This window comes from Paramacrobiotus metropolitanus, unplaced genomic scaffold (assembly GCF_019649055.1).
Source record: "Paramacrobiotus metropolitanus isolate TYO unplaced genomic scaffold, Prichtersi_v1.0 Parri_scaffold0000038, whole genome shotgun sequence".
Classification (NCBI taxonomy): domain Eukaryota; kingdom Metazoa; phylum Tardigrada; class Eutardigrada; order Parachela; family Macrobiotidae; genus Paramacrobiotus; species Paramacrobiotus metropolitanus.
Genome location: NW_026570258.1, coordinates 421,532 through 438,572, shown reverse-complemented (window position 1 = coordinate 438,572; position 17,041 = coordinate 421,532). Strand labels below are relative to the sequence as shown.

The window sequence follows — 17,041 nt, the reverse complement described above, 5'->3', positions numbered from 1 at the left end:
CTTTTGACATTGGCCCTTGGATATTAGTTTTACTATTCGGAACATGCCGTAACATCCTCCCCGGTCCGCGATAGCGTGTTTCGCAAAATATAAGTAGTTTTCTGATTCTCAGGGCACGACAAAGCAAAAATCAATAGTGATTTCGGTATTAATTTTGTAACACCGGAAAACTCTCGTGCGAACCGAAAACAGTTTATAGATATACCGCAAGTTTTAACTTTGGTGTTTATGTGGTACATGCCAATTGCCTACCCCAAAAAACTGATAAAATACGGTCGGTAGTGTTAAAATATTAGAATCAAAAGTGTAATTGGTAAAATGCCGGTACAGTACTTACGGTACATGCACTGTTCATAGTAAACGGTGCATGGTTGCATGGAGAAGGCTAGCCTGCTGTCGGCATTCTCCCTCGTTATTGATCAACTCACTCACTAACCTGCTGACTGGGCTGTACACACCGCGGCCGCCCTGCTGTCTGCTCGGTTCCAACCTGATGATACAGCATGCTCAGTGCTCAACTGCTGACATTTCCTGTTTCCTTCACTCATTCCCCGCACTCGGTGGCATAGTGCAACACTGCATATTGACAGTATTCTTGTTACTGTAAATTATAATCAAGGAACCTAAAATTGGAAATTATTAATTCATTAGGGCGCATCTACCGGACTATTTATCGATGTCAAATTACTCTTAAGATGATATAAGTTTGCTGGGATTGTTATCACTTTCACTACAATCAGCTGCAAGTTACAGTAAGTTAAAGTACGTAGAAAATGCTCGCCAACGCGGAGAACCATCGTAAAACTTTCAGCTTTCGGCTTTCCAGAGAAAGACTGAAAAATTTTTAATCTTTTTTCCCTGCCTGCATTCGAAGACTAAACGAAGGTGAATGATCACATTGCAAATTATTTTACACATACAGTTAAATACCCTCCTGTTTCACAGTTTACAGTGTCAACGCTGTCTAAAGCTCCCGGACTTTTTAAAAAAATTGTGCGGTCGTTTTATTTGTTATTTTGCTTCGGTCTGAATGTTTTAGAAAATTCTCCTTTGACTTCACTTAATTTTTAGCAATCGCCTTATTACTGACTACTGAACCATTTAATATTTCTATAATATTCAGTTATTCCTAGATGGTAAGTAACCAAATTGATTATCAATACTGCATATAAACGGGTAATTCCGAACCTGACAAAAAGACTTAAATTAAATTGTTAAAATTTGATATGCCATTTTTTGAACTTCTTAGGGTTTAATTTGGATTAATCGTCGTCTACCGATATCCAGTTCAATTAAATACAGAAACTGTATAGAAATTCATAAATCAAAACTCAAAAACGACCTGATTCCTCAAGAGTTAAAATGAATTTACTGAAGGCTTTACCAAATTTAGTGCAGATTTTCATTTAGCCATGCTGAAGGCGTGAACTCTTAATTAACTACGACAACCTAAACTGGCCCGGCTCAAATTTAGAAGGTCGTTTATATCATAATTATTTTGGGTCTCTGTGTCTCTAAGTGCTTTACTGCCCCAGTACAGCACAAGCTTGTCCGGAGATTTATGACGCGTAAAGCTGCAGCTAGTGCGTACTGAGCGCTATGTTAGCAACTGGCATTACAATTTTCGCAGTGACGAATATATTGAGCCTGAAATATATTTTTACGTTCTTTTATTTTGATAATTACGTATTTTACTTATCACCTCCAGACTCCAATATTTACTTAGTTTTGCCTATATCAGTACTGGGCGTCCACCAGCCATGCCAAGGTTTCGTGGCGCTGACGCTATTTTAAAACTAATTAAAATGACCACAATTTTAACTTTGGAAACATTTCTAGAATCATATCATTACTATCATTCCGAGATTCCTTCGTGAACTTCGGGTGTATATTCAGTGTGTCCATTAAGATGGCTGCCGCATGTTGAATTCCCGGATCCAGGCTATGCTGGTTGTCGTTGCTTTTAATTTTAAAATCTTTGAACAATTACACTGACAGTTCTATCAGTTTTTTTATTGAATCTCGTGATCTCTCATCTCTAGTCATCGAGCATCTTTTGATATTTTCTTGTTGAGTAACAAAAGAATTCTGTCAATAACATAGCACCTGTGCAGTGGGAATTCTCTCACCAGAATGCACACATTATTCTTTTAAATTCTCAGATTAACAAACTGCATATTTTTTACTGCGTGGGAACTGGAAAGCGCCTCAATCGAGCGTCGCAACACGTATAACGAGCTGTTTCCTTCAGTTGGCCTAGTTGTTAGTGCGCAAAAAATCTCCCGTCTGATGATCTGATTAAATTCACTGTAACAATTATTTAGAAAGTCAAACTGAGGCACGCTTTGTGTACGATATTACACCAACATGATTTAGTTTCATCTGAGACAATGCAAATTTGCAACCGCCCCTGCTGCGTTAGAATAGCTTTTGAAATATTCGTGCTCGTCTGTAGTAATACCCGTTTTATTTATAGACATTTTTCTGCACATATGTACGAGAATAAGTAATGTACAGACTAATAATCTGTAATGCACATAATGTGAAGAGAGAATCTCTTAGTACTGCTGCGTTAATTTTTCATGTGCATTTAAAGGGCATTCCGAAAGTAAGGTTCCGTTTTCCGTATCTCCTGGCATGAACGCACTTTAATACTGATTAGCTAAAACATTATCCATCTTTCCATCTTGTTACGAACGCCCTTAATTAAGAAATTAAAGAAAAGTTTACCATGGTGTACGGTGTTCAATATACCGGTATTTTTTGTTGATTTCTTAATGATGGCAGCGGCAGCGGCATGACAGCGGCCACGGTGTATTTACCTGTATACACCGTGGCCACCGCCATGGTCGGACAGTTGCGTCAAACAGATTTTAAAATATCTCTTTTCATCATTAATTTTCTGTTGTTTTTTGCACGTTTCTGATGTAACTTTCTGTTACGAATCCAGTAACCTTAAAACTGATACGTGTTTGTTTGCCGAACGCAGATTTAAGGATGGGGGAGTATTTACTAGTAGCCACTTTTGGGATGCCCATAGGTATATGCCCTCTAAATATTCATTTGCTGATCTTTTGCGTGGACTGTAACTGTTGAGTGACCCAAAAGGTGTCCGTTACAAGCTGGTGAAAATCCTTTCGGCAGTGCACGCATACAACCCAGGTCATGCAGGCATGATTGAAAATTGAGATAACTGATGTCTGGTACTGTGTATTCCGCGAGAGCTTTGCATTGAACATAGCCATTAATTATCCATTAATTAGCATTAGTCATTAATTTATCGCATTTTGATTGTGAGTGAACAAAATTTAAATTTCAAACAAATGTAACTGGAAGGAAGGTTGCATATGGGTACATGCGTCGAGCCGCTAGATTGGTATGTTTTACTTTCGAGTCTTGACGTTGCGGTCGCTCAGTTAGACACGCTTTTAGCGTGAAATCTCCGAGCACAAACGATTGTGGACAGTGGACACATGCGCTACTTGTGCAGCACAAGTCATCGAGGATCACCGCATGTCCAACTATACTGACTTCGATGTCACCGTGCACATTGCCATTAAAAATGGCGGCACTGACGATCCATAGCGCATCGTGGCAGTGTAAGCCGTAAGGAGTGTTTGGCGATTGCATCGGTAAATGCTTTAGCGATGCTGAATTAGTAGCCGCTAATCAATGTCAGTATGTATCAGCTTCTCAAGATAAATGTGTGATTTTGCAAAAACGGAAGCAAATTGTGCAATGGACCGATTGCAGTGCTGCGTAACTGTAATAACAACTGTAATTAAGATGTTTTCCTACAGGCACAGGCCGCACAGCTGCAACAGGGCGTAACGGACTTCTTGTTGCAAATATTTGTGATATATATGCACGGTATGCTGACTCGTGAGCTGCTGTACAGTTTAAGCTGGAAATGTTGATTTTTAGCGAGCGGACGAAGCCATAAATAAATGGTGTAAACATGTACTCGCAAAGTGTCAGATGTCTATAGGTATAGTATCAAAGGGTCACCGTTGACTACCCACCGAATACATTAAGGTTATTGATGTATGGTCGTAAACATAAGGAACGCGGAGGCATGCCGTAGGCGTAAAATATTTACAGATAATTAATAATTAATTACAAAATTATGCTTATTGTTAGCTGGCCGGCATAATCCGAATTAGGACTTATTGCGGGGCCTAATCCACATTGTACATTGCATTTTGTTTTTTAGTTGCGGTATGACTATGGAGTGGTGGGCGCCGTTCGTGATGCCTCAGTTCCAGTCGCTCTTGGCGGATGCCAACCAGATGAATTACCAGAATACTGTGGCTGTCCACAACGATGACGACAGCTGGTGGTTGGGATATATCCAAGACATTGACGGCGACCAGGTCTTCATCCACTTTAACGCCAGAAAGGTCACTGACCGCTGGGTGCCCATGGGAAGCGTTTGGCCGCTGCTGTTCTACTGGGATGACAGGTCCCAACCGTATTCGGCTGGTATGCCAATCTATGCGGCACTTCGTGACGAAGATGACGGCCCGTTTCGGTTTCGACCGGTCACGATGTTGGGCAGATTTCGGGGATGTGAGAAGATGTGTGAAGTGTTCTATGTCCAGACCACTATTGCCGTCGCAAACGGAAACCAAGACATCGTCCGCGGTGAACTGGTTCAGAACTGCCAGATTAGCAAACAGCTGCCGCCCCCTGGTTCCCCCCTACTCCATCCATCCAGCAGCAGACTGTTGTGCACCAAGTACGTGGTACCGTTTCCCCGAGCCCATGCGGTCCTTAGTGACGCCTCCGATAAATTTCGCATCGTCATGCATTTTCGCCAAGCATTTCAAAATCCTCCGCCATTGGGTCGCCTTCGGTTCGCCTGCTGTGATTTGCATTCCTCCGGTCAATTTGCAATTGGCAAGCAGTTTCGCCAAGCAGCGCAGCAAAATAGGACATTCTATATCTTGTCGGACAATTGTCGCTTTCACCTACGAACCGAGCGGGATGTGTGTATGTTTATTGTCATGAGTCCGGCAATGGACGACGAGATGGCACAGCACATGATTGCTACGTTGACAGAGGTGCTGGAGACACATCTAGCCAGTCGAGCGTGCTTCCCACCCATTCTTTCCCGAATTTTACCCATAATTGACGTTAGTATGCACGACCCAGGTAATAATTATATGAATGCGTAGAATAACGCTTTAGACGCTTTAGACGATAAGACTGCCACTTGAACCGTCTGACCGCATGTGTAATATGACTTGTGGATCGAAGAGACGCATTTGTGTACTTCCTGTAATCGCAAGCCACGTTTTGTTTTTCTAAATCCTGTCTTAAGCAGCTATCTTTCTGCAGATGCGGAAAGCGATTCCTCATGCACATTGGCTAGTCTGTGTCACTTGCCCCCGTTTCTTCTCAGCCAAATATTTCCCCATATGGACATACATTCACAAATGCGAGCGAAACGGTAAGATTTAATTTGGTACAAGTCCCCGTACAATTTCAGGGATATCAAGTGCACGGTGCGCACCCACCCCTTTGAGGATAGCGGTGTGATTACACATGGTAAAGCTGCTGCAGCATCAATTACACAGCTGCAGCGCTGTGTAACTTGCCCATTTTTATATCTTGGATTCTTGTTTAGTCCCACACTGGACCCATATACTCACAGTCCCAATCGACCATAGCTGTCTCATAAACTTTTGTTCAAAAAGCATTGTGGTCCATGTACAGTACAATGGCGACGACAATGATTACACGGCGCACCCACCCTATTTCGGGTAAAACCGATTCATCCCCATAAAATTTTTATCACAACCTACCACAAAATTGTAGAATTGACAAGGACTGCTTGGTATTGGATATCAGGGACACTGGTGTTAATTTTGTTATAATATCGAACGTCGAACGCCATACAGCACACTCTCGATTCATGAATGGTGGACCTTGTCCGCCGGAAACAAGGTTTTATGCTGAAAAAAAAACTGCAGAATGAAAACAGAAGCGCTAGCCCGCCTGATTCATGAACACAACTTCGTATCCCCAAATTCAACATACCTAAGTCATTTGCAAATAACAAATACATATTGACTGTAGTGTCAAGTCGAATCATGAAGTTTATCACTAGCGCATCGCACGATAAAGACCAAAAAGGAAATAGGCAGCTGAAGTTTGCTAATTAGTCACAGCGTGTGAAAGCCGGTTGTGCTAGTCGATCGGAGCGTAGCGAAGGTCCTCTATACTCAAACTTCAAAGACTAATGCTTTCGTTGATTTATGTACGTCACGAACTTGTTACGAAAGGTCGTTACGAAGTTTTGTTGACAGGTTTTGTTCCAGTTAAAAAGCTTAAAAAATTAATAACTGTGTTAAGTTAAGTAATTGTTAAAAGTGCTAACGGTAGGACGTTAAAGATTGATTATCACTCGCCCAAGCGAAAGCTGTTACGCTCCGGTCTGCCAGTTGCACGCCAACGTGCATTTCTATGTCAGTAGCGCTACCGAACCGGGTTCATGTGTAAAATCAATTTTTTTCCTGCAGTTGTACAGGGGACAAAAAAGATTAGCTGCGGTAACTCACTGCGGTAAAAACAGATTAATATGGTAACTCACTGACTGATTGTATTGATAGCGTGTGCGCATTGTGGCAGCTGCTGTTAAGCAGTCCCCGCCTAACCGAGCACTTCAGCATCGCACTGGACAGCTGTGGCGGAATTCATTCCGATAACAATAACTGTTTCCGGGCGGCATCGCTCTTGAGCCGTACCGTCAGCACAACGACCAGAAGTCTCACAGTACTGGGAGATTTCCTTCCACACAACCTTTTATTTTTATACGATGTGCTGATAGCCATGAGAATCACATTGCCCTTTATTGTTTTCAAAGACCATATTATTACGGATCCCGGATGGATGGGCTGCTTAGATCCAACGCGTTTGATGCATTCTGCAACTGATGTTACGTCATTCTATAGGGACGTATGCGACTTCATCTTCCTCTGTAACTGGAAAGTGCGTAATCTTTTTGGTAAACTAATATGGTACGTGTTCAAATACGGGTTTTACGATCGTGGACCCTTACATCCTCTGCCAGCGCATGAGCAGGCTTTCATGACGAATCTCACTAAGGAATCCCACGAACTGCCCATCGACCAGCTGTACATCACTATTCCGCGGCTGCTGCTGCGCTGCGACGATAGCGAAATGCACATGACCAGCCGCGTCATGCACGCCCTGAGCGACAACTTCCCACCGGTCACGGCGGACATGATAGAAAAGGTCAGGGCTGTGTACGCCCGCTGGGTGCGCACGCTGAGCTATCCAGATGATTGGCAGCCCATTCGCTATTTTCTCTTACTGTGAGTACACTTTTAGTATTTGAACACAAAGTAGCCGTTGTATTCGTTTGAACTTTCGGCATATACTTAGCAAGGCGTTCGTTGTGGCGAGCAGGAATGACATTTATTGTATGCAACTACGGTGTCTGCACTCTGCAGACTTGTTAACTAGACAGTAGATACCTAGGCACTTCTCTCTAGGCATCGTTCCGGGTACTACAGTAGTACAAATATTTTACTGTAAGTGCATCGAATATCACAGCTGCAGGAAGGCCAAGTCGTTCTACTGTATAATGCTTGGTTAAAAGGCGAAGGCACTGCTGACTGAAACTGAAAGTATCTCAACCCGAATTTTATTCAGCGCTTAAAAACGACGGTACGAGTATAGACTAGAAATGGCGCAAGGTCACGAAGTCAGCTTTGATTGTTTTTTTATACAGTAAAATCCCTCTACTACATACACCCTCCGTTCCTAGCTCTCTGAATGTTGTAAAGAGGTGTATGTTACACAGGGGCACTGCCCCTGGGGGTGGTCAATGACTCACCCCCAGGGGGCTGGCCATATGTTGGTCAATAGCAACTAAGCACGGTGCCGCTAATGTTTTGCTTACAAATTTATGTTAATCCTCCAAAAAATGGCTCTGCAGCGCTTTGTTTTGCATGCCTCTTCAAAAAGCTGCTGTGTTACTGGCAGTTCATTCTACAGAATAAACCGGTAACCATTAATTTTCAATGCCTTTTTGCTGCTTTTATTGTCAGATCTGGTACTGGACAGATCTGAAACAGAAACCGGAACTTTCTTTGAAAATTTTCTGCGCTTATTCAGCCAGCTGTATGTAACGCAGGGGTTGACTGTATGTTAAATACTGTAGGCGGTTCCACGAAAGGTGTATGTTATACTTATAGAGGGGTGAATGTTATATAGAGAACCGCCCCTATGTTATAATCCACCGAAGAGTTCGGTTCCCAGCCGCACGTATGTAATAAAGAGGTGAATGTTGTGTAAGGGTGTATGTACAAGCTTGTCCGGTAATTTCTTACGAATCAATACAGCGAAACGCACAATTTTACGACGTAGTGTAGTGGCAATTGCCATAGTGCAAACTCAACGCTAAATATGTGCTGTTTGTACCTTTACGTAGGAAATTACCGGACAAGCTTGTAACGAGGGGTTTTACTGTTACCAGAACTAGAAAGCAGTCCGCCTTTAAAGCCATATAATCAATAGTCCAAAACCACCAGCCTTCACAACTTGACCAGCTCACGATACATATAAATGTGCGCAGGTACCTGTCTTATAACTGTTGCATTGCGCAGGTTCAGCCCATTCGAGCTCGACGGCCGACCACAAAGGTGGTCTAAGGTCGACCTGCGGCTAGTGGATGTCAGCACAATAAGCAGAACTGCCATCTACGGAATCTACGCAGTATTTCAAGCGTGACGCTCTGCACCGTCGCTACCTCTCGCTTTTATTAACGGGATAAACATCGGCTTCCATCGTCACAGTGGTGGAGAAATCAAAATAATTTGGGAGGTGTGAAGACAGGGAACATTTGGAGGAGATCTGGTTGGTTTCCCAGTATAAGCTGCAGCTGCTTCGATTATCCACAGCCGTTATAAATGTATTGGTGACCACTCCGTACACACCCTTTCACACCCTTTCACTCCGTACACAACCTTTTGCACTCCCTTTCATTCCGTGCACAACCTTTTTGCGCTACCTTTCATTCCGTACACAACCTTTTAATTTTTTTAATTTTTTCACAGCCGAGTTATTTCTGGAATAAAAATTTTTAAAAAAAATATTTCACGATGGCGTCCGACGAGCATTTGGTAGTGTCTTTCCGCTGCCCCGCCTTCACCAGCACAGTCCCCGACTCGGAGGCGGCCATCGTGATTAATTTTCTGTACTCCACTTTATCCGTGATACGAGCCAGTTCACCAAGCGCGGTGTTACGGTAATAAGCTCCGAAAGTTTCAGTAATGACTGCAGCAAAAAAAGAAAAACTACATACTACAACCAAATGATAGAAAAAGTAATTAAATAAAACTATTAACAACAGCAAGAGTCACAAACAAAATTTCCTGCGAAAAAATTGCCATCATCGAAGTTAGTGGTCCACGAGACGCCAAGCGGAAGGACACTTACTAGAAAAAAACAGACAAAAACTGTTTATGCTTGTAAATAATTTTTCGTTTGCGTAAGCGTTGAACAACCATATTCTTCGGTCGGTACTTTTTAACATACAACTCACTTGCACGCAGCCTGGATTTCTCCTGGAACGCCGAACACCGGCACTTTGTATTCGGGGAACTGGTATTCGGGGAATGTCCGAGCGATATCATCCGGCATGGCGGTGATGATGAATGGGGTCAGTGCTGGCTCCGAGCCGATTAAAGTTGCAATTGTTTCTGCGTCGCGGGATTCAATGGCTTTCTTACCCATCTGGTAAGCCGCTGGGTCCATTTTAAATTCTTCTGCAATATGGAATATGACACCACAAGAAAATAATGAGTTATTTAATGTTTATCGTAGCAATTAACAATAAAATAATTAATAACATAAATTCTTTATTTCGATTCATAATTAAGACAGTATTAACCGGACAGTGGACACTACTGCTACAAGATTATGTAACTATTTTATTAATAGTGACTATTAACCGGTGACTATTAATAACTATTTTATTTTTATATATGTACTACAGCCCTGCTCCACGACACGCGGACAGTTGCACAAAATAAATTTAAAAATACTTCTGCGCGTCGTTAGGTTTCATCCTTTATACTTTCCTGATGTAACTTTTTATTGTGAATTCAGTAATACTAAGATCTGAATCTTTTGATATGCCGGTAACTCCCCAAGGGGCGATCAAGAGGAGGGGGTAGTGACCATTTTTATCGTGCGTATAGCTGCAGCTATAAAACCTGCATCAATCAATATTTTCGAGTGGGCTTTTTTGAAAAGTTTAGAATGGTTCAAGAGGTGTACGGTAGGGGTTAGCAAAAAATTCTTGCCCGAGCTCAGCTCGAGGTGACCTCAAAGCAACATGCATGTCCCATAATAGACTTGTATGTTAAACGGCATCTACTGGAAAATGTGGTTGCCTGGCGCATAGAGCAGAGTCACCTCAAGGTTTATTTTTAAAAGATGAGACATGAATTAGATTAGATGATTTTAATTTTTCGGCAGATATCAATAACACTGGCAGAGAGCTGGAAGTGCCAAGTAAATTGAAGAAGAAATCTATAAAGCTGTTGTCAAAAAAGTCCTGCGCGTTTTTCGAAATTTGTTGTAACTGGATGTTTCGAGCCTGAGCCTAGATTAGGAAACGCTTATATAGCTCTTATTATCTCGCAAACGAAATTTTGTCAGAATCAGTTAGCAGCGACATCACATGACTGTACAGCTAGCGACCGAAGAAGGTCCTCCTTTAATTTGACAGTGCCCGCAAAGGTCAAGGAGGTTTGGCGGAACTAGGCTACTGTCTAGTGTTTTTTACAAGAGCATTAAATGGCAAACATCTTAAAGTTTCCATTTTTGGATTGAGGCAGCAACAGAATTTTTAATTAAATTTTGAAAGAGACGAAGACAGCCGAGGTAGAAGGGTCGAGCCGCTTTTTTAAGCAGGTCTGCTTTAGTTTTAATTCCACCATAACTTGAAACACACTTTCAGCACTGAAATCATAAGTGCAGAAGATGTTGGATGTACATGGGAATCATGTGAAAATTAAAGATTTATCCATTTGTCGACGGGTAAACTACGGTGATTTTTGGGAGAAACTGTCCGCGTGTGGTGGAGCAGGGCTGTAATTAATCTGATTACGTACTTCGGTTTTTCTCATAATTCAGTCATTTAATTATACGTTTTCTCGAACCGGCCGCCAACCATCTGGCGCGCTATCTGAATAACCGCCGATCGCGTACGCTTCTGCAACTCCTGTGAATTTCTAATCGCGCTCTTTCTTTATGCAAATTATCAGTAAATATACTGATAATCTGCCTCGTTAATTCGTTTAATTTTATGAGCAAAAATATTACTGTCGATTAATTTTTTAAAACATTCTTTTTGTTTAAAACTTTGTGACCCAAAAAGCAGGAAGTTCTGCATACCGAATTTGAAAGTCACCATTCCCTGCTGGAGCATTTTCGGCTCACCAATGCCGAAGTTCCTGCAAAAAAATACGAGCTTCAACCAGGTTTGAAGACCAATTTTTTAATTCCTAAATACGAAACTTAATAATATATGTACATAGAACGCAACACTGTTGTAAGCAGAAAAGCACATCACTCATCATAGAAGATCCTTGTGTTATACACCATAAATATTATTGATTTATTTTTACCATTTTAAAATTTTTACTCGTTTTCGAAGGCTGTGAAAAAAGTCGTTGATGACAATATACGTCAAGGGATTGCGAGCGGAAACAGCTGCACGAGTCACTCTAACGGTAAATGCAGGAAAACTGAATTATTTTAACTGGGAAAGACTGCTTTTGTGGAAATAAATCATGGATAAAAAATCTGGTAAGAAAACTAACCGTGAAACGATAAACCGGGATTAATTCTGCTATATTGTTTTCGGTTTTGTGACTTTTGTCATTAATAAGAAAACTAATATTTTAACTGACAAATCAGCGTCTTATGAATTGAAAGAAAATTATGCAGATTATGTATTTCGCTGCGGAAAATCGTAGAAAGCCGGAAATGCAGGGAAACAGGATGGGAAGCGCGTGGTATCCAAAACGGCGCAGGTGGTTCGTAAAGTTAAATTGCCCTGTCGTGCTGCAACGGTGCAGTCTCCACATGCGATTAATGGCAGCCAGGGAAAGGTATGAAAATACGGGGCAGTATCTGCTTAAAAAATGCAGTATGCATTTATATAAAATGGTAATAAATTGCCAAGTAAAAGTAATACGTAATTGCAGTACGATGATGATCGCATGGTATAAAACATAAAAAGAGAAAAAGAATGCAAACAATTTAAAATTGGACAAGTTGCTAAAAAAACCTGTTTATCGGCGTAGCAAAGAAAGAGGTAGTGTTGTCGTAGAAAAAGGATAAATTTCTGCATACGGGAAAGGATACTCCTAAGAAGAGAGCCGGCACGGAGGTGCTTCCGGTGTTTGATGCGGAGAAGCTGCGGGCGCATGTGGAAGGGCGAGCCGCCAAAGCCTTGGCGCTGACCGCAAGCTGTGCACCATCGGCCACAATCCGGCCCGTCCGCGGATTCCCAAGAAGCCCACGGACTGCTCGCACAGCGTGAAACCAGCCAAGCCCACCACCGTCAGAGGTCCGTGACGTGTTAGACTTATAGATATTTTTTATGTAATTTTTCCTAATTTTTTTCTGTATATTTTTTGAATTTTTTTCTTTCTCGATTTTCTATTAATTTTTCTTTATTTTTGCGGTATACTGGATAAATAAAATACCACCATAGAACTGAATATTGAAGCATGCTTTTCCCGTTAGTGCGCGCCGCTACGCCGATTCCGGAAGTCCGCGGTGCTGTCAAGGAAAGCCATTCGACGACGAAAAAAGCGGAGAAGCAACCACCGGAAATCAACCACCAGGATGTAACGAAGGAGCGGAAGGTGAGCTTTGACTTTCTGTTTGGTCGCTAATACAGCGCAGTATTTGCAATATTTTGGCTAGTAACGTTGTACGTAGTCGTACCGGTACAATTGACGTACATGTTTATTTCTGGGCTTTCGTTTGATTTGAATGTACGTACCGCCCGTGAGTCGGTTTGATGAAGTGTTTTTTTGACAATTGGAATCGTGTTATGAGGAATGTTAATTTTGACGCTTTTTCCGATAATAATTGTGTCTGTTTTGTAGGAAAACCCGGATCGTGCACACCGTCCGATAAAGACCAAAATCGACCGGAACAAAGTCAAATCTCCCGCAAAGTCGCACTGCCTGGTGGAGCAGACGACTGATGACGCTGTGGATATCAATTTGGTCTCTTTCGGTCAGTACTAGCGTTTGTTCAACAAATTCGGTATGTACTGCGTTTCGGGTTGTTTTTCTGTTATTTACTCATGTTTATTCACCGTTTTTTTGGATTACCGCTTGTTTGTTTTTTTCTGGCCGCCGAATTGACTGGGAATTGTGAACGGCTCAATGCTTTCTTACGTTAAACAAATCTGTATTGTATTATCTTTCCGCGATGCCTGAAAAAAAAATAAAATAATTGGTCTGTTATGTGAATGAGGCTTATCGGCGCGTTACGATCGCAGAAAAAACCTTATTTTATTTAGCAGTTACTTATTTTATTTAGAATATTTTACTTATTTTATTTAGCAGTTTTGTAATTATAATGTTGTATGGTTTTTTTACTTATTGTTTGTAATTTTATCTACTGATTTATTTTTTAGTGATTTTATTTTATTATTTTTAACCGGTGTGTGTTATACGACGGCGGACGCAGGAAAAAAATGTTAAAAAATGTTTTAGTTGGATGACGATTGCCGGTGCGCTACGACCGCAAAAAGAATCTAATTTTTGATTATTAGTTCGCACTGTTATTTTATTACAGTACTGATGTGTGTTTACTGTGTTATGCAATGGATAATGCGGGAAAAAATACAAAAAATTTACCTATGAAATGACAGTTACTTTTGGCCGTAATCGCGAAACAAAACTTAAATTTATTTTTCTTCGTAATGTCTGGCATTAGTCAGACCGGAAGTAGTGCGACGCGTGCCTGTGCTCTGATCCAATCCTGCTGGAGGGTTGGGATCTGAGTTATTCACTTAATTCGGTTCATTTTACGCACTTTGCGTCTCGCGCTCAGTAGCAGTGTTTACAGCTGTACACGTCTCGACATCCATTGGAATTTGTGGTTTCTTGGTGTGTGTTGCATTCGGTTTTCGCAATCAGGTAATCAATGTTTTAAAAAAGTCATCCAAGTTATCACAATGTTCTTTTTTTGATAAAATTTATGTTTACATCCACTGATATCCGAAAGGTTCCAATTTACCACGGGAAAACTAAAATATAATATGAAATACTGGCACCTGCAGCAATATCGTAAAAACAAGTTCCTTATGAAAATTCAGCGACATGGAAACAGTAGCTTGTGGATCTTGAGCCACAAGGTTTCGTAGTTTTTGTATTTCTTTGCTGAAAACTACATAAGGAATATTGTTGGACATATTGCTGGAAAGGCTCATTATGATGCTCCCCAGTCCTACAACAGCGGTAGTGAAATCAAGATGATAAAGCACACCTCATTCCATTTGTAATATGCTTCGGCTTGCCAGGACACGTTTGCAAATAGCTAAAATTTTAAGCATAAAACACTGTTAAAAAACATATTTTTTTGTCAGCAGAAACTTTTGACAGAACTAAGATGAACACTCGGGTTAAGACTACGCTTAAAACTAAGATCAGTAATTCTGATAATACTCTGATAAAACTAATATTTATACTCAGGTTTTCAAACCTCAGATAGCTTAGTGTTTGCGAACTCTGGTTATTTCTCCCAAAAACTCAAAAATTCCTCCGTCCACAAAATGTTTTAAACCTAATTGAATTTATTATTATGTTCACCAGTGAAGTTTATTCAGCCAGAAATACACTATAACAGAAGTTAGGCACTATAACAGAACTTCAAATTTAAAAATTCAAAGAAAATTTAATGGTATTATACATTTTATTTTGTAATATCTGTTTTTTGGCAAACCAAAGGAATACTAGAAACTGAAAATGACGAAATGACGTAATTGCAAAAAAATATACGACATTACTAATGACGAGGATTTAAAGCCTGAGTTTTGAATTGTTTGCACATTTAATTTTGCGCCGTCATTTTTCACAACAATTTTTCATCTTGCACGTTTGCTAAATCTGTTGTCTTGAAACACTAAATATGCGTTGACCAAACAGTTATATTTCAATTAAGAAAGATTATTAGAGAAAAAAAGCAGAAAATAAAAGTTATCTTAGCATACCATTTTTCTGGTTAAATATTTCGAAAAAAATGTATATTTTTTGTTTTTAGCTGATGTTGGAAATAAAAGAGGCTAGCGCTACGCTACTATATACTTCCACTGCCGAGTAGCAGAGCGTTTCAAATGTAATGGAAATTGTTGCAAAATTGTTTTAGAACGCATTATAGGTATTATATGCAATTATTCCGTTGGTCTGAAACTTTTGCCAACACTACTATGAGCACTCGGGTTAAGACCATGCTTTGAACTAGTATCACCACTCAAGTTTATACGTTGATCAAAACTAGCATTAGTACTCGGGTTAACACTCTCGTTAAAGCTAACACGAACATCTTTATTTGTACACCAAATATCATTCAATAATTCAGGAATCGTAACTGTTTCGCTACACATAATTATTTTTTGCAAAATGCTTATGAAAAAACAATTTTTCGCGGACGCTTTGGCATGAGAAAAATTTGGTACAAAAACATTTTGCTGAATCGCTACACAGACATTCGGCATGCTACTGTCTTTTTTGTTTACGCTCTAATCTATAATCTCATTAGAATGTTTTCCTCCTAAGTTTTTTTATATTTTACTTGTTTTTGTTAGCTTTTCTTGTGTTTTCTGAATATATTTTCGTGGTGTTCATAAGATTATTAGCTTTTTTGGCTGGCTTTAGTTTTTTTTTAATCCAGTATGTTTTTTAACTTTTCAAGCTTTGTTAAAATTGTTTTTTAAGCCAAATTGTGCTATGCTAAAATTGGTATATGCGGAAGAGTTTTATGCCCTTATGTTCTTATTCCGAAATGTACGTATATCATGCGCCTTCCCCTGCGTAGATGTTACTAAAAGCATTTTCAACGAAAAGGTTGATTTCAGTATTCTTAATGAAAAAAAAAACGAAGATAAAAAAGAAATGAAGACATTTTCAATGCGAAAGTTTATTTGAGTTATAGTTCCGAAGAAGATTTGCAGAAAAAGATCGAGAGTCAGTTTGTCGAAAGGGGTTAAGCTAAAGCCGAACAAAACAGTTGATTCGTCTGTTGACCGTATTTTTAACCAGAGTCTTAACCACAGTGCTGTTTTTAGTTTATAACCGAGTATAAACCTTAGTAATCTTGTTAGTCCAGATCAAAGTCTTAACCCGAGTGCACACATTAGTATCGTCAAAAGTTTTACTTGACTGGAGGTTGTAAGTTAGATTTGGGTTTTCAAGCTCATTTTGGAATTTCTGACTTTTATTTTGTGCGGGCGCGATTTGCAATGTCCGTTTAATTGGTTTGGAAAAGAACCGTCAGGGATAAATTTTGATTGCGTAGCATAACTTTTATAAATACTGTGCGTTAATGTATAAATATAATGGTTGCCTTGTATAAATTGTTTACTCGTGAAATATTATAGCACAGTAATGGTAAAATAAACATTCAATAAACATTTATATGAAGTAGTGCAACAGTGTATGCAAATTTGTGGATCAGTGTATAAGTTTCGCTGTACACATGAAGGTTCCTCACACTTAAATAAGAACTAATCTGAAAATGCGCATTTACAATTATAATTCAAAAATTTGATTAAGCAGTCGGCGATGATATTATTTGTTGAGATCCGAAATAAAAAACTTTGATTTTACCTTGTTGCATCACTAACATAGACGCGGCACAGCTACAATTTCCAATGGATTTCATGCGAGAGTGGAATTGTAATTGCTGTACTGAGCACGAGACGTTAAGTGCACAGAATGAACCGAATTAGGTGAATAACTCAGATCCCAACCCTCCA

At 40.1% G+C, this 17,041-nt stretch overlaps 1 protein-coding gene across 11 annotated transcripts; it reads left to right on the top strand.

Annotated features, from left to right (window-relative positions):
- Positions 1 to 574: 574 nt before the first annotated feature.
- Positions 575 to 13,502, top strand: LOC129590011 (uncharacterized). 11 transcript variants are annotated; one of them, XM_055484975.1, is made up of 12 exons: positions 575 to 752; positions 4,214 to 5,154; positions 5,341 to 5,452; positions 6,615 to 7,340; positions 8,637 to 8,886; positions 9,585 to 9,768; positions 11,420 to 11,519; positions 11,696 to 11,847; positions 12,018 to 12,152; positions 12,374 to 12,613; positions 12,793 to 12,914; positions 13,161 to 13,502. In XM_055484975.1, the coding sequence occupies exons 2-5, from the start codon at positions 4,221 to 4,223 to the stop codon at positions 8,758 to 8,760; spliced, it is 1,896 nt and encodes a 631-aa protein (XP_055340950.1). In that variant the 5' UTR covers positions 575 to 752; positions 4,214 to 4,220; the 3' UTR covers positions 8,761 to 8,886; positions 9,585 to 9,768; positions 11,420 to 11,519; positions 11,696 to 11,847; positions 12,018 to 12,152; positions 12,374 to 12,613; positions 12,793 to 12,914; positions 13,161 to 13,502. The 11 variants fall into 11 exon arrangements, with proteins under 11 accessions (XP_055340950.1, XP_055340949.1, XP_055340951.1 ...); XM_055484974.1 differs by having other exon boundaries at positions 11,417 to 11,519; XM_055484976.1 differs by lacking the exon at positions 11,420 to 11,519 and having other exon boundaries at positions 11,696 to 11,771.
- The last annotated feature ends 3,539 nt before the right edge of the window (positions 13,503 to 17,041 follow it).

What these genes read in the sequence shown, in the direction of transcription:
- LOC129590011 (XM_055484976.1), top strand. Translation starts at nt 4,221, where the DNA reads ATGACTATGGAGTGGTGGGCGCCGTTCGTGATGCCTCAGTTCCAGTCG. An exon ending in TCACAAATGCGAGCGAAACG is followed by an intron (nt 5,453 to 6,614) that starts GTAAGATTTAAT and finishes TTGTATTGATAG; the next exon opens with CGTGTGCGCATTGTGGCAGC. An exon ending in ATTCGCTATTTTCTCTTACT is followed by an intron (nt 7,341 to 8,636) that starts GTGAGTACACTT and finishes TGCATTGCGCAG; the next exon opens with GTTCAGCCCATTCGAGCTCG.